Source organism: Equus przewalskii, chromosome 1, assembly GCF_037783145.1.
Source record: "Equus przewalskii isolate Varuska chromosome 1, EquPr2, whole genome shotgun sequence".
Lineage (NCBI taxonomy): Eukaryota > Metazoa > Chordata > Mammalia > Perissodactyla > Equidae > Equus > Equus przewalskii.
In genome coordinates, this window is record NC_091831.1 from 53,875,390 (window position 1) to 53,894,101 (window position 18,712).

General features: G+C 36.4%; 1 protein-coding gene across 1 annotated transcript; it reads right to left on the bottom strand.

Annotated features, from left to right (window-relative positions):
- Window positions 1-5,924: 5,924 nt before the first annotated feature.
- LOC103549621 (protein tyrosine phosphatase type IVA 1) lies at window positions 5,925-7,616 on the bottom strand. The gene has a single exon (XM_070611863.1). It carries the CDS (start codon window positions 7,614-7,616, stop codon window positions 7,095-7,097), a length of 522 nt encoding a protein of 173 aa, XP_070467964.1. The 3' UTR covers window positions 5,925-7,094.
- Between the last annotated feature and the right edge of the window lie 11,096 nt (window positions 7,617-18,712).

An 18,712-nucleotide genomic window follows, 5' to 3' on the forward strand; every position in this document is an offset into this window, starting at 1 on the left:
ACCAAAACAATAATAATAGTAACAAAAATAATAATCACAATAACAGCTAACGCTTAACATGATCCAGGTGCTGTTATAAGCGCTTTACTATATCAACTCCTTTAATTCTCACTCCCATCCTATTTGGTAGATATGGTTATTTCTCCATTTCACAGTTGAACAAACTGAGTCACAGAGAGGTTCAATAGCTTGCACAAGTTAACGAAAGTAGTAAGTTGCAAAGCTGGATTTGAATCCAGGCAGTCTGCCTCAGGACTCCAGACTCTTTAGCATTGCGTTACACTTTGGACTCATTAGGACAGGTTGGAAACCAGATGCTCACAGATATTATGGTTTAGATAAAGTGGGTGATATTTTACACAATTTACAGATAAAGAAACTGAAGACCAGACTATTTAAATGATTTTTAGAGATCATACAGAGAATAAAGAAAGGAGTCAGAATCGGAACCCAGATTTTCAGACAGGGTCTAGAGCTCTCTCCATCTCTGAACCATAACACAAATCTAGAGAAATTATTTCCAACTACTAAGAAAAATTAGGCGAAATTTGAAGCTTTCCTCTAGGGTCTGATCTGGGGAACACAGAAGCCTCATGGACCTCACCTCATTTTCATGTCCTCCCAGCCGCCCCCACCCCCCGAAAAAGGTTGAAACTCCATAAATGCTCTTTGGACCTTAAATTAAGTACAGTATCTGCTTGTTTCTCTTCCTATCTATCCCCATCCCAAATTGACTTTCTTCTTATGCTGTATCCCCATGATTTAAATTATAAAGGAATTCCTTAGAGTCTCGAGACAGGTTAACTGACTTAAGAAGGAGGCTAGGAAAGCAGGGGCGCTGCCCCTTGGCCCTTGTCCATGAGTCATAGATGTCAGCTGAAGCAGGCCCATCCATCCTGGCCACTCTCTCGCTCTCCCTCAAGTAGAGGTGGTGAGTGAACTTCATCTTCTGTGCTGAGGTGAAAAACATTTGCTTATCACAGCAGTGAGGGGAGTCCCATGGGTGCAGTAAATGTCTTCATACATTTTCCTGAGTATAGCAGAACATTATGCAGAAGGGCTGCTCTTGGTGCATGCAGCATGACTGACAGTTTTATGCTTATCTCTTTATGGGTCCACAAAGTCATATAAATAAATAATTCTATTAACTGCCAGGAATCCCTTGGTAACCACTGGGTGTGGTCGTATGGGGTTTTGCAAATTCCTCCACAACTATATAAAACAGCTATTTATTTTGGAATCGTTCAGCAGAAGGAAAAGTAACCCTAATTCGTTTTTGAAAATTTGATGTTTTTTCTTTTCCTTTCTCTTCCTCCTTTCTCCTCTGTTGTCCTTTCTTTCTATACTTCACTACTATTGAAACATAATGCATGAAGCTAAAACACATCTTTTGAACGTGAAGCAAGGAAGTGAAGATACTTCTACCTACCAAAAAGTCATAATGAAAATGCTTAAGAAATAGAACCAAAGACAAAAATTTAACCAATGAACTTCATAAATTAAAATAGAAACAAAAGAGCTAATTTTGTAGACTTAAGAATTTTATGGTTTTTACACAACTTGCAGGTGAAATTCATTTTCTGGAATGTGGCTCATTAACATTTTTATTGTTTGTCATATTTTAAAATAATATTGTTATGTACCATTGGATAAAATTAATAGTGCACTAAAATGGTCTCACCTTAAATCAGAGACTGTTTGCTGTAAGTAGAATTTTCAATTCTCTAATGACTTTTTTCTCTGCTATGAAAAGAAAAAGCTTCTATATTAAAATGATTTATGAGGGCAAAAGGAAATTTATGATCTAAACTTGCTGCAAATCATTTGTATTGATCTGTTTTGTTTCCATTCTGCTGAAGCTAATGGAAATCATTTGTCACCTGACTTGTCCCAGATGATTTGAAAAAAACAGTCTACCATTTATCAGGCCAGCTGAAGGTCTGGTACAAGTGTGCTTACGTCTGCAATCACCATGATACATTTAATTTCCAGGGGAGTAGTGACTATCGGGCTGGATTGCTCATGGGTTTAAACAAATAAAGTAAATATTGATATGAACATACACATAGTTCATTCCAATAAAACAGTAAACAGGTAACATGCATTGGCCAGTAGACTACTCATAAGTAGTATTTTAATAGTTTTTATGTTTCAAGAGCTAAAAGTAAATATAATTATGTGATATCAACTATGATAACATTATATACATGGAAGTAAACGTTAAAGCACCAAAGAACAATGTATTTAAGGAAATAAGCTTCTTTTCCTGACCCAGAAATTCTTCTGAGTTTGTCTCCTCCTTTTGAACAACATTTTTGGTGGCTCAAACCTTAACCTTTATTCCTTACAATTCTGTAAATAAAATTTATTTCAAATTTACTTACATGAAAAAGAAAAGATGTATATTCCTTTGTTTGTATACAAGAAATGGAAAAAAGTTGGCCTTGAGAAGCCAATAATATTTGTATAATTTTCCAATTCTCGTAAGATGTGTCATTCCTCCACCCCACCCCACATACTTCAGCTCAAGGTGAGAGGATAATTGGTTTCACAAATCTTTTTTGACATACTTTCACGCTATTAAAGAACAGAAGTCATTGTATGAAAGCTTATTTAAGCTTTATTATTATGGTATTTCAGGGAACCAAATTATCTCACAGTAAGGCTCATTTACCCATGAGTTAAACTCGCTTATAAAGTAGCACCATAGAGCCCAGGCAGAGGGCGAGCAAGTTTCCAGAGCTGCACTTTCTCTTTAATACCTACAATATACATTTCTATTTATTTTCTATGCACAATTTTTTTTCCCATATCTCCTCCATTTCTTCCTTACTAGTTGAGTAAGTATAACTTGTTTGAGCACAGACTTACCGAATAGACCTTTATGTCCTAAAATTTATGATGCTGAGAGTATGGTTTATTCACTCATTCATTCTTTATTCACTCAATAAATGTTTATCTAATACTTCTAGGAATCAGGTAGTCTGACAGGTTTTGGGATGCAGTGGTGTAGAAAAAGGAGACACTGTCTACGTTCTTTAAGAATTTAGATTTGAGAAGGGTAAGTGGACATAATTTATTCTAGAGTTGTTTCCTTTGGATGATAAATTCATGACATAAGGCAATTTGATAAGAAATAGAAACAATAAGCTAGCTCAGGCTAGTCTTGAAATTTGGCCCTTTTAGTCTTCTAATTATTTAATAGCATATTCGGGTCAAGATTCTTGTACAGGCTGCTTATGTTTTTCTGAGCATCTAGAAAATTTTGAGCCCTTAAGGACAATGTTTTAAGTATTTTATCTTTTCTGCCTCTGTTAGATGTTCAATTAATATTTGTTGAACACACAAATGGATGAATTAATGAGTGCTGTTATTTTTTTCCCTCATGGTTTAGCATTATCTTTGTGTTTCAAAATTACAAGGGGCAAAAAAAATCAATGATATTTACATAATTGTCCAATTGTGCTAAATAAAATTTTAAAATTCATATTCATTATTTGATGAGATTTTGGTGTACTAAGCTTCTATTTCTCTATCACTCTAGTCCAATCTATAGACTTCAGATCAAAACTACCAGTATCTTTATCTGATCTCATGCATTCATTTGTTCACTTATTCATTCAACAAGCATTGACTGACTACTTGCTAGTGGTTGAGTACACCGATGGGGATACACAGGAGAACTGCAGAAGGCCGGGCTTGGAGGAATTCAGTGTACTGGAGCAGACAGTCATGAGCAGCGAAAAATATCTAATACAACATAATGTGTGATCTAAAAAAGTTGTAAACAAAATCCTTCAAGTATAGACAAAAGGAAGCAAATAACTGTAAAGTCCAGAAAAGCTTCAGAAAGGAAAAGAGAGAGACTGTCAGAAAAATACAGAGAAGTTTACAGAGAAATAGAAGAATATAGGATATTCAGTTCAATGTGAAAAATTCAACGTGGGTGGAGAGGTATTTTGTGGTCAGATGGTGAAGGACATTTTTTAAATGCTGTACTATGAAATCTCTTATCTTTCTTAAGGAAAGAAGATCAATAGAGGTTTTGAAGAGGAGAAGAAAAAAAAGCTTACTAATAAGCTTAAATAATCAACAAATAATTTAGAAAATAGAGAAAAAAACACAAAAACAGAAAATAAGTATAAGTATATCCATTCTACTGCCAACCTACAACTTAGAGATACTCTGTGCTAACATTCGGGGTATACGATATTACAGAATATGTTTATAACATTCAAGGCCAACATATCATTCTTTTGGTGTTGCAATATAGAATCATATACATGCTCTTTGCAATCTGTGTAATCTATGTCTGCAATTGATGATGCTTTCCTATATTTATTAACGTGGAAAGATGTCCTTAATGGCAATTAATGTTAAATTTGAAAAGTGGATTTTACAAGTAAAATGTTAAATGGTTGGGAGATATAATCTCAATCAATCAAGATAATGAACATATAATAAAATCATAGTAAATAAACAAGAGTAATTAAATCATGTAAACAGATCAGTGATATGTAACTAAGAATCAATAAATATACCCAGACATATAGACATGACATTGAATGTGGAGTGGGGAGCAGATTGTTCAAAAATTGTTACTGGGACGACAGGGTACCCATCAGGCAGAAAAAGTGAAGTCTAGATCTACCCCACTCCTTACACAAAAATAATTTCCAAGTGAGTCAGAGATGTAAACACCAAAACAGAAAAGGAGCCCTATGGGTTCTAGAGAGAAAACACAGTTGCTTTTTATTCTATATATAATGACCTTAGATGGAAAAGGCTTTCGAAGTATGAGACAAAACTGAGGAATCAGAAAATAATGGATTGATTAATTTGCCTACATCTTTAAAAAATATTTACTTGTAAATCCACTAAAATCAAATATACAAACAAAAAAACAAACAAAAGTCGTGAAAATGCTTGTGACACAATGCACAAATATATAATTAATATCCTCAATATAATACATTCCTTCAAATGGTTTATATGTTTTTATATACTTAAACTAAACTTTTAATAATTCTTTAATTTGAACACACTTAGCCATTGCAACTATGAAGCAGAATTCTAAGAATGACATCTATGGAAACTGATTTACTCAGTCAGAGTGATTGGGCTCATAATTCTGTTTCTCAGGAATGAATGAGTTATATGATGCCATTGGACTCAAAAAGACCTAACAAACCTTTTCCAAGAATTCATCTGAGAATATGTTTATCTAGGGTTGCTGAAAAACTGCAAACTGTGTTATTTTGGAAATACTAATAGTTTAATGGATATTAAAAAAGCAATCAGTTTAATCTTCTGATTTGCCTGGCAATTGCCAAAATATCCAGACTCACTCTTCAAGCCCACACTTAGAATATTTCTAAACTTCCTAAAGTCCTAGAGGAAATGCAATGCGCACAGGTGAAATTAGGGGCTGGAAGTCTTCTATAGAATAGCTTTGGCTTTTTAGTAGCCTCTCCATCATGCTTCTGGTATGAATTACATACATTTCTTCAGTGTGGTCACAGCCACATCGTTCAAAGCCAGAAATAGACCAAGAAACTATTTCAATGTGGGGACAATTTTATGGTCTGATGATGTCAGAGTTTTGCTTATTTTTTATGTTTTTCTGTTTGCTTGTCTGTTTTACGTATAAAACCAGAAACGTCATATTAAAATCACGGAGAGAATTTATAATTCATTTTACATTAACAACTTTCGCACTTCTTCCTTAGAAGAAAATTGATATGTTATCTTTTGACTGTTTAATGACTTTGTCCTTTTTTTTTTTTTTTTTTTGATGATAGATGCATTTCATTATTTATTTAGATGTTTAAGCTCTCGCAGTAGATTTTTACAAGCTGGTGAACACTGACAAATTATTTCTCCCACAGAACTATAACCACACATTCCCAGACAGTATAAATATATGGTTGAACTAACATTAATACACATCACCATTTTATCAATTACATAATAAAACAAATTATCAAGTATCCAAATATTAAGTTACACAGCTCAAAAGGCATATAAAATATTAGATATCTGCTCAATTCATTAGCAGAAACCCACTTTTTTTTTTTGCAAGAGAGGTTGGGAAGAGAAGGAAAAGAAAAATCACACTTCAAACAAAAATAAGTTGGTAAACAACTTCAGATAAGTATGAAAAAAAATTACAAGAATTTCAGAAATTTTATGATTAAGAATTGCTTTAGCTACAATAACAAAGCATCTCTAACTTTTAAAAAAATATTTACTAAATTAAAGAGCATATTCTACATGTTCTGCACAAGACAAAGGCAACATTTTACTAAAAATACTTAAAGCCCCCTCCCATTCTTTTCAGGCCCTCCCTGTAAGTTGCACCCCAAAGTGCAAACATTAAAATTAACTGTAAGGCTTTTTTGTCTGGAGACATTAAAGACATGTGCTTCTGTACAATGTAGATTTTCAAAATGGAGGTTTCCCATAACAGCACAAAATGACTTTTATAGAAAGACATTAAATAATAACTGTAAGACTTGGTAAAAATCCAAAAAAAAAAGAAAATTGAGCAAACCTGATGTACACTGGTCTGAACGTGGGGGATGTAAACGTAAAGTGAGCAGGCAAGTAACCATACAGGCCCTACTTTCATGTTTGAAATGGCTGAAGGAATAAACCACACAAGGTCCAGAGTGTTCACAGTTCCTGGGATTTTAGTTTCTGTAGGATACGAAAAATTTACAAGTATTGTGCTGGGTATTTTGGCACCTAATCTTTCTAAATTTCTTATATATTGATAAGATTCTGGCATGGGAATTTTGAAGACACAACTCAACACTGCATGATTTCAGAAAAGGTCAATTGGTACAAATGATAAATACATTTTAAATGCTGAACAGCAATAATCTTTTTGCTAAGTGTCCAAACAGGTTGATCGTAAACCAAACATAGAGGCTACAATTCTGTTAAGCTTGTGGCCTGGTAAAACTGCTTTTTAATACTCCTAGGAAGCTTCCTTAGACTTAGCCACCAAGCCAACAGATTGGCTAACATGTACGATAACTTAGGTCCTGTCTCAAGCTCCTCTCTAGGCAATGGCATCAGGCACCCTAGTTTTATTGAACGCAACAGTTGTTTCTATGACCGTTGGAGTCTTTGAAGCGCAGCCGCATTTTTGGACGATACTTTTCCAAATACAAAAGTTGCTTGCTGTTAAAAGCCCCACGCCGCTTTTGTCTTATGAACTGTACTGCATCTTCATATTTCATCCCACCTTCAATTAATGCTAGGGCGACAAGCACCGGAGCTCTCCCAAGGCCTGCAACACAATGAACAGCAATACAACAACCAGGTTCTTCACGAAACTTAATTTTCACAAGACTTAACCAGTCATCAACAATCTGGTTGGATGGCGGTGCACCATCATCAAAAGGCCAGTCGAGAACATGGATGCCTTCTTTCTCCACGAGAGTAGTGTCATAAGTTGCTTCACACACTCTTACTATTGTGGTAACTCCATACTTCTTAAGTTCCTCTATGAATTTGTTTAAGGTTGCATTGGTCGGATTGTGTGTAATAAGAAATCTCATGTTCTTGTATGTGACTTCCACAGGAGCTGGGCGGTTCATTCGAGCCATGTTAATTTAGTTTAAAAACACTCAGTAGGGTTATGAAAGAATTTAAAAAACTGAATATAGAAATGATGCAAAGAAACTGAGTCTACTTCAATATACTCCACTTGAAATTCTCAGTGCTTTGAGTATGAAGCTGGGGGTAATGGGAAATGAAATGAACCTCCTAACAAGAAGCAGCAATTCTTCAATCCAGTAATACTGAGGCAAGAGAAAGGAAGTGCACTGAGGTTTACCCCATCCAGGTCAGAACTCGTGTAAAATGCTCTGTGGATTTCAATTCAACACTTCTGTGTCCAGGTTAACCACTCTTACGGGGGCTTCTTGGTGGAGTAGTAATGAATTTCTACAGTTCACTTGTCTGCATACAGGTCGTGCTGTGCCTGGCAGTAATCTCCACTGCCCTTCAGAAACTCCATAAATGTGTGACCAAGAACACCACAGAACTGAGGGCTATGTTTACTCATTGAAGATTGTGGCCTAATCATACAGCCGGTCCCGAGGCGGCGGCGATACAGGCAGCGGCGACACAAGCGGCGGCAGGGCAGGGGACGGTGGCGGCGGTGGCGGGGCGGCTGCGGCTCGGCAGGCGGCGGCGGGGGCACCAGACTCTACCATGCAGCGAGCGGCTCCGCGGAGAGCCCGTCCCAAGCCGGCCTGCGGGCGGGGCAGCCAATGCGCGCGCCGAGGCCACTTTGTCCTTCTTAAAACGAACAATATATTATTGTTTATTTACTATATTTACTGAGGAGATTGTTTTTCTATCTTAGAACTAGGTACAACTACCATTTTTTCACTTTATATACCTACATATGGAATGACGAGTTTTTCCCCTTTTGTTTTTGAATGTCAGAATTGCTATAGTTTTGCTTATGCAAAGTGAGATATACTCATCCTGAAAAGACTAGACTGTTTTTTCTTTTATCTGTTTTTTTGCAAGGTAGGAACCTTATAAATTGGTGAGGGGTTTTTTATTCTAGAAAAGAATAAGAACTGAGATAGGAGGCTGAGTACTGTAAGACAACATCAGCTTGGGGTAACAGTACCTGAGCAGATTAGTTTCACATCCCTACCTGCCATGTAATAGGATCTCACCTCTACTCTTCTCTCTCTGAGACTAATAGCTCCTTCTTGCTGTTTCTCTCTATGAAACTCTAAGAGCCTTTTCTTGTATTTTCAAGCTTATAAAAAGTTTATTGAAATATAATATACCTATAAAAAGTCTACACAGCATAGATAAATACACATCTCAATAAATTGCCTCAGATGTAACCACTTGAATAATCAGCACTCAGATCAAGAAGTAGAATGTTTCCAGTGTTCTGGAAGTTTCCCTCGTGTCCCCTTCCTGACACTACACTTCTCAAGAGTAACTGCTATTCTAATCTCTTGAGTGAGTCTTGGAGACTTCCTTACAAATCATATTGGCAAATTACAAGATTTCAGAAAGTCTACTTATAATGGAGCTTTTTAGATGCTTTAATTTAGTTAAATCCAGTTAGCCCAGGTTTTTTCCAAAATTATTATTATGTTTATTAGGGAACAGCTTTGAATATATCATGGAAGGCACTTTGGAAAATGCTGGCTTTAGGTTATAAAGATACAAATATCAGAAGTTGCTAAAAAGGAACTGAATACTTCTTTTGGGATAACCATTATGTTAAATGCTTCACATTCATATTATGGAATTTAATTTTCTTTAATTAGGACCTATAAAATCAGTTTTATTGTTATCGTCAGCTTACAGATGGGAAAATTGACAGTCAAAAATATTGCTCAGGATCACTCAGCTAGCTAAAAAGCAGAGTGCTTATATGAACCTGAGCAGGTCTTAGATGATAGTATATGTTTTTAAAAGTATAATATGTAATTTGCTACTCAGAGTGTGGGGCACGGACCATATCTGCGAGCTTGTTAGAAATGCACTCACTGGGTGAATTGTCATAGTTTGTGTCAATATTACAGGGCAAAGGTCCTTGGATATTGCTTCCTTCCCAATACACAGAACATCTTTTCCAGGGGAAAGTCCTTTAGCTGCTACACTACTCCTTCTGCTTTATTTTCTTTGTCCTGCCTGGAGCCTGTGCTTGAAGTCTGATGGTTTTGCATCCATCTTGAAATCATAAGGCACTTTTCATAAGGGAAAAAGCAAAGACACTAAGGATTGTGGGAAGACAAGATTGAAGGAGTGTAGGATGCTGATGTCTTTGAGACATAATTCCTATCCTGAGTTGTTGACCTATAGCATTCTTATAATATAAGAGAAATAAACTCCTATTTTATTTGTTTGATATTATCAAGTTTGCATTGCTTTTAGCCAAATTCATTTATTAATTTTATAAGCAATGTGGTTTGGGCCCTTATGTAGTTTATATTGTAGGTTAGGAGATTAAGCAAACCCTAATAAATAACTTTAAAACAAAATTGATAAATTAATTAATTAGTTGTGTAATATGGAATGCATCTGTTCTTGTAAGAATATTATTACTAAGTTAGAATAATCATAAAGGGCTTCAGAGGAAAGATAGATCTCTGGCTAGACTTTGTACGATGGTTACACTTTGAGTGGGTCATGTTGAGAAGAAATGGCTTTCTATGATTTCGGGACACAATCAATAAAAGCAGTCATGTGGGCATAGGCATGTTTTTTTAAAGGTAAAACTGATCTTAGTATTATACTGGAATAGTGTGAAATAAAGTTTTTAGATGATGGAAGGAGAGATGGAACCACATAATGGATAGCTTTGAGATTCAGCCATAGGAATTTAGCATCATAATCCAATTGGACATTTCAGTGCTTCCATAAATGAAATGGAGTAATCTGCTATAATGTTGATTTAAATTTTTGTATTAGAGCAATTTTCCACAATAAAATTTTATTGAGTGAAACTTTATCGCAAATAGTATAATAACCATTCTTGTTTGGATAGAGCGTCATTATTCATTCAAGTAAACTCGGTAGTTGTTTACAATGACAGCCTTTTTGCCAAAAATTACTAATATTGTCTTTTTGTCATTTAGGACTATTTGTTAAATATCTGCTCCATTCACTGCCTTGTCCTAGGAGAATAAAGCATAGGAAGGAAAGAAAAAAGTTACTTATGGTATGACACACACACAGGATATGACCTGTAATGATAGATGTAACTGCTTTTGCTCATATAATGGAAGTGTTCTAACTCTTCAAAAAAGATAGAGAAGTAAGAGAAAAACTCTGTCTAGGGATATTGACATATATTTAAAGAAACTTAAAGAGATTATATTAGCTTAGTTGAGTAAATAGAAATTGAACCAGCATTGATTGATTCTATCAAAACAAATTTTTTAACACACATTATGTCTCAGACAGTGCTAAGGAATAGAAATTAAATAAAGTGCAGACCTTGCTTTCAAAGAATGGGCATTGTATAAGGGTCAATCAGACCATAAACAATTATCCAGAGGTGATAATAAATGTTATAAACAAAATTAAAGAAGTAACATATGATACAGAGCAATGCTCTAAAAGGGTGTAATTTTTTTAAGCAGTAATATTTACACTAAGACATGAAAAATAAAAAAAATAAAAGAAAGTGAGCCATTTAGACATTTTGGGAAAAACATGACTGAGGAACATCAAAAAATCAAGTATGGTTAGAGTAGCATGAGCACGGGAAGAATTACAAGACAGGAGGTCAGAGAGTTAGCCAGGAGTGGGACTTGTACAGTCATTTAGGCAATTAATAAGGACTGGGATGGAGCAAAATACAGATAAATCACATGGTTTTGAGTAAAGAAATGACATTAGTTGATTTGTGTTTAAGATTATCATGGTAGCAACTGCATAGAATAGTATATATCAGGGGCAAGGATGGAATTTGGAGACCAGTTATGATGCAATAATCCAGATAAGTGTTGATGAGCAATACGATTTGGACTAGGATGTCAAGGTAGTGAAAAGTAATCAGGTTTTGGATATCTTTCCCAGGAAAAGCTAATAGGAATGTTGACGGATTTTGTGTAAATGCAGATAGAGAAAAGGTATCAAAAATAGATCTTGTGATATCTCTTAAATAGCCAGTGGAGATGTTGGATAAGCAATTTGGATAAACGTCTGGTGTATAGAGGTGAAGTAAGAATTGGAGATATAAAATGAAGTATCCCCAGAATAACTGGTATTAAAATCCATGAGACTGTATTATATCACCTAGGGAGTGAGGGATGACACTGAAAAGAACAAGATTAAGAACTGAGCCCTAGAACTTTCTAATATTCTGAGGTTGATCAAATTCACAGGAACCATAAAATATTAAGGAAAATTGCCTGTGAAATATAAGAACTAGAGACAGTGTTTTCTAAGTACTACCAGAGGCTAAGAAAGAACTAATTATCAACTGTATCAAATAATGTTATTAGTTCCAGTAAGATAAGACTGAGAATTGACATTTGCACGTGGTAATGTGGAGATGATAATGACCTTGATAAGGCAGGTGGTCTATAGTGTTCTGATGCCACCACTACTTTATCAGACAATCTTTCACCTCCCAGGTTTCCCTCATCCCAGCCTCCATCAGTGCGTCTTGTAATGTGAAGTTACCGCATACCAAGTGTTACCACCCAGCTCACGTCTAATCATACTGTCCTTGTCGTTGTGTGCTGTTGAGTGATTCACTTCTAGCATTTCATCTGAAGAGCTGCTTTCAAGCGTTACACTGGTGCCAACTGTCTTAGCCTAAGGTCTACCTCAAAAATTAGGGACTGAGATAAAGGGATTACTGTGGAAAAGTGATGCCAGGGAACAGGAGTGAATGATCAGTGAGACTGAAGCAAAGCAAGGAGAAAACAAACCCAATAGAAGGATGTGTTGCTTATCTGTCCACTGCTTTGGAAACAAGCCTTCCTCCCCTCGCCACCAGGCATGGGCCTCAGAATGATCTATTTCTGAAACAATGGGAGGAGCACTGGATGATGGCATTTTTATGGGAAGCAATAAATCTCTCACACTTCTGGGTTATGCTTATGTGACTGCAAAATATGTCTCTTAGCATCCCACTTTATGTCTTTAGGGAAGTGAATGTTTTAGGATAAATGTGGTAAAAATCTGGCTGGAAGTAAGGCCAAGATGCTGTGAGTGGGTGGCCAAAAGGTCTCAGGTCTGTCCCTGAGGAACTGATGATTTAGATGGGATATGAAGAACATTAAAGAATTAATTCTCAGGAGTGCACTGGTGGGCAAATATTTGTGTGTGTGTGTGTGTGTGTGTGTGTACTTGGATTTATGAGTACTGAATTAGGATGCCAGGTAGATGGAAACAGCCCGTGTGAGGGTCATGAAATAGAAGGGAATAGGTACTCTCTGAGAACCTGAAGGAAATCCAGAGTGGTTAAAATACATAGAAAAGGGGGGAAAATAAGCTAGAAGAGGCTAAAGATAAAGGAAGAGGACAAATCCCAGAGAGCTTCTAGCCTTTTGATTTGCATCTTTGTCCAAAGAACAATGGAAATGCAGGTTTAACAAAGGAACCATATATAATCAGATATGCTTTTGAAAGATAGCTGTAGCTGCAATGTGGAAAGATATTAAAGGAGGTTAAAATCAAGTGCAGTAAAATATATAAGCAGATATTTTCAGTTATCTCAGCTAGAAATGATGGTAGTTTGTACTTTTTTTTTTTTTTAAGGGAGATTAACCCTGAGCTAACATCTGCTGCCAATCCTTCTCTTTTTACTGAGGAAGACTGGCCCTGAGTTAGCATCCATATCCATCTTCCTCTACTTTATGTGTGGGACGCCCACTACAGCATGGCTTGCCAAGAACTGCCATGTCCGCACCCGGGATCCGAACTGGTGAACCCCCGGGCAGCCGAAGCAGAACGTGTGAACTTAACCACTGTGCCACCAGGCCAGCCACTGTACTGACATTTTTCAGCTGGGAAATGAATGAAATAAATGGATTCAAGAGCTAATTTAGAGGTAAAACAAAAGAACTTGGGGTATGTGGAGTGAAAAAGAGAGACATTAAAGAAATCTCCTGAAAAGATGTTAGTGCCTGTCCTGAGACATGGAACAGTGGAGGACAGCTCAGGCTGCGTTGGGAGATTATTTCATTAGCTTAGCTTTCGCCACGTTGAATCTCTTGAACGTTGTGGCATTTGAGCAGAAATGTAAAAACACGTTGTGCATGAGAAATGGGGAATGACCAGTGAGGAACTGGAGATGACCTAGTTTTAGGAATTGGTTTATAAATCATTTTCTGAGCTTTATATTGTTTGTAAACTGACAATGGCACTATTTATGAAAAGACAGACTGCTAAACTTTTAAAATTTAACAGGCCAAAATACACCTGTAGTAGATGCTGTTTGCTGCTGGTGCCCCTCACATCCTTTCCCACCCGTTATCAGTAGTGGATACTGGCCTTTCATCTTTTCCAGCCCCACTCTTCTCCAGAGAATTGACCAGGCTGCACTCCTGGACAGGCCCGTGAGGGCCACACTGTCCCTTTTCACCCCCAAACACATTGTAGAGCCCCTGGTGGGATCAGGTTGGGGCTAAGCTTCATTACAAATACATCTGTATTTAACTTTGGCCCCGTCCTGCGCTGCTTTCCTCACTTCTTTACAGAACACTTGAACAAGAATCCCCATATGGGGCTCCGACTCTAGGGAATCCAACAGAAGATACTTCTCAGAATTTTTTTCCTGAAAGGATTTAAGCAAATTCAAAGTACTTGATTTTTTTTTAAAGTCCTTCCTAACAGAACCCAGAGGTTCAGCCCTAGGCAAAAACAAATTGACCTTCCATTTGGGTAAAAATTCAGTTCTTAATCTCCCTGACAGATGTCCACGTCTCATATACGTGTTGTACAAAACACGTTGTTCTTAACCAAAATGTTGTTCTTAATCACTTTGAAAAAGAACAAATTGATGAGCACCCAGCAGAGAAAACAACTATGAAATGTCAACCAGTCATTAGTCAAATTACTTTATTTGGGCTCATTCCAGTTATCAGTCCTGCCAGTTATCAATCCTTCCATATCAAAGTTCAAAATCTGTTCTCTGAAATATTACTTAAAGAATACATTGCTTGTTTAAAACATTATATGAAAAATGAGTTTACAGATTAAATAACTTTAAGAAATACAAAGTTTATGAACATAACCAGATTTGTTTGTGGCAGGACATCACATAGGTGTTAATATACTTATACGAACTATGAAAATTTAGAGGATCAGATAGCCATGTGATACCTCCCAACATTATTTAAGTAAGAAATACTTTTATAACAGAGCATCTTAGTGGCTTGGTGCCCCCAGAAATAACTTTGGGAAACCATTCCAGAACACCCTAACTAGACACTCTAATGATCTATTTATTAACATCACCAGAAATTTATCTACCCAGTCTAACTCCTCATTGCTCTCAATGCCTTCAGGGTTTATAATTAAATGTCATTTTTTCAGTGTTTATCGGTGTTGATATGAGTTATATCATTTAGAAAATGCTTTTATTTCCACTGCAAACAGTTGAAAATGTCATCTGTCATATTACTCACATCTTCTCATATCAAAACCCACACAGCGATTACTTCTCAAAATTGGTCTTAGGAAAATGTTTATGGTTATAAGATGAACTCCTTTTTGGCTTTGCTATGAATAAATTCAGGGCTAGTGCAATGCTAAATTGTAGTTACAAGTTCATTTTAAGTGTCTCATAATATTGGAATATTTTTGCCCTTTTGTAATGTTTATTTGTCCTGTTTCATACTGGACAAATATGAGAAAACTACTTCTTTACTTTAAAATGAAAGGAGATAGTCTTAATTAATCTTTAAGGGATGATAAAAAAGTATACCATAAATAAAAATTTCTTTAATATATAAGTTGAACAATAAAATGGTACAATAGAGAGATCTTCTGGTTCTTTTATTGGATTCTACAAATATTATACAACAAAACTTTTTTATTTTTTAGTCTGAGCAATGTGAAGAGCGTTTTTATTGAGACCCAACTGTTCTCTAGCTTCCTTACCTTTGAGGGGAAACAAATCTGAGATGAATTTCCATTAAACAAATGGTTATGATGATGCAAAATATGGTTTGCTATGACTGCGGGGACATGATTCATTGTGTTTTCCTATTTTGAATTCACAGGGGAATGTTGAACATCTCTGAATATAAACATGGAAAACTTCCATAACATCTGCTGCTAAATTCTGCCAGCTGAAAAGTGATAATGATGATGAATATTTTTGTTGATGATGCGTATACATGGGTCTAACTAAATTAACTTACAGACTATGGGTATCTAATTGAAAATACAGGATTTGTAATATCACCTGGTTGGCTTTCTGCTTAGTTACATTTAAAATTGTTTCGAAATGTTGAATTTTTGTGATTTGTGCTTTTTAAAATTAATAAAACACTACAAATGGGAGCTACGTTAGAGTGTGTCACGCTAACAGTTACATTAATTTATTCATTCACCACCACATATTATAAAAGCAAAATTTGACTCATAGCTGTGCATTTAGGGCCTGAAACAGCAGCTATTGAAGATGAGAAAAAAATTGAGTCATTCAACTAACACGCGTTAAAGTGCTGTTCTATAATTCGCTATTTTATTAGGGCCAAATTTACATATCTTAAGAGGAGGTCTGCATAAGTAACTATCTTAAAGCAGCTGAAATTAAAAGCCTTCATAAGATAAAATGAATATATTTAAACATGGAACTTTTATTTATAGGATCTCTATGACCTGATAAACTCATAGTAGCTTAATATGTCTAGGCTGATAATTGAACCTTTAATCTTTGAAATTTATTGGAACAATCACTGTAACATTTTATGTGTGGTTTTGAACCAGTAAACTGCAGAAAAGAAGGGCTACCTTTACATGTACCTTTTTATTTGAGAAACCTGGCAAGAATTTTATAATTTTTTAACCACAATAAATTGGATGGCGGTGTCTTTCCCTAATCGGTTTTTGCAAATCCTCAGGACTGGAATATTAATCCATTTTAAGTGTTCATTATGCACTTGCCTGGTAAAAGGCTTTGATTCAAAGTCCTTGTGATTTATTATTTAACCAACGTGCAATTCTTATTAAATCTCAATTAACTGCATATTTGGGTTTATTTTACAGTTTGGCTACAAATTGAGACAGACACCATTATCCACAACAAATGTTTTATGTCTAATTTTTCAAAATTAATATAAATGAACAGGTATGCACGGCAGAGTGACAGATGGAAAATGGTAAACTTTGAAAGGTGATGGTTCTGCTTTTTAACAAACTTTTCCAAAGGCTCCATTAAATCTCAGAATAAATTTCCTTAGCTAATTATTGAAGTAGAAGTAGTAACAATTTTCTATTCTGACTTTTTTTTTTGAAAACGAAGCCTGCATAGTCCTTTTTACTATTCACCAACAGAAAAGTAAAGTAAAAAGTAAAGAAGTCAATGTTATGTACACGTGAAGAGAGTCCTTCAGCCAAGGATCCATTTAGAAAAAGTTATCTCGCCTATGACCTGCTGCTCTGCGAGGCCCTAGATAATGAGGGAGAGCTACCTGAGTCATCTTGTGTTATTTGCCAACATACACGTTCCGTGTTGTTGGAGGATACTTGCAGATACAAATTGCTGGAGCACACCTCTGTCATTCTTCTCTTGCCACATTTCACACCGTCAGCAATCCTTTTCATCAGTGTTACAGGTTCAGTTCTTTCTTCCTGACATTCTCTGGAACTCAATAATTTCTTGAGTAGATAGACATTGATGGGCTTCACTAATTTTCCAATATTTTCTTCTGATCTTCCCAACAACTGTTGCCAATCTTCCTTTTTTTTCTTTTTTCTGCTATATCTTCCCAAATCCCCTCGGCACACAGCTGTATGTTTTAGTTGCAGGTCTTTCTAGCTGTGGCACGTGGGACGCCGCCTCTACGTGGCCTGAGGAGCTGTGCCATGTCCCAGCCCAGGATCCGAACTAGCCAAACCCTGGGCTGCTGCAGCGGAGCGCATGAACTTAACCGCTCGGCCACAGGGCCCGGCCCCCATAATCACTAATTTTAAAATACCTTATTCAACAAATGTTTATTAAATCATTGACATATGCAAGACCCTGCAAAGCCATAGTGATATAGTAGTAAGGAAGTATGATGATAAATTTCATGTGTCAACCTGACTGCCACTGGGTACCCAGATTAAACATTATATCTGGGTGTGTCTGTGAGGTGTTTCCAGATGAGAGGATCATTTGAACTGGTGGATTTAGTGAGGCAGCTTGCCTTCCCCAATGTGGGTGGGCATCAGCGAATCCACTGAAGGCCTGAAGAGAACAAAAGGCAGAGGAAGGAGAAATTTGCCCCTTGTTGTTTCCTGCCTGCCTGGTTGAGTTGGACATTTCATCTCATCCTCTCCAGCCCTCTGACTGTGATTTAAACCGTTGGTTTTCCTGGTTTTCAGACCTTTGGACTCAGACTGAGTTACATCACTGGCTTTACTGGGTCTCCAGCTTGCAGAAGGCAGATCGTGGAAATTCTCAACCTCCATAATCGTAACGTGAATGAAGTACATTGAATCTCTATGTTGGAGTGTGTGTGTGTGTGTGTGTGTGTGTACCTTGTGTGTATTTGTGTGTGTGTAAAAGGAAACAAGGAGGAAGAGAGAGAGTGAGTGCTTTGGCCATCACATCCTCAAAACAGAGATATTTATCTTTACCAATATTCTAACGAGGATAACTCAAAATCTTCAAAATGTCCAAATGACATTTTTCCCCTCAGGATTTTTCTCCACTTAATATTTGATTATAGAAAAAAAAGACGCAGTAATAAACTATTACCAACAGCACGCCTGTGAACATGTGTGTACATTTCTATATCTTTCCATGTAGTATGCAGTAAGGGTGGAATTGCTGGCTCATATGTTTTGTGTGTATTTGTCTTTAAGACATCCCACCAGCAGTGTATGAGAGTCCTACTTGCTACACATCTTTGCCCAAACTTTGAGTATTCTCTTTCCTTTTAGTCAATCTGGTGAGAGTTGTAGAGGCGCACCATTGAAGTTTTCATTTTTCTCTGATAACTAACAATGGTGAACACCTTCTTATACCTTATTGGCCATTTAGGTA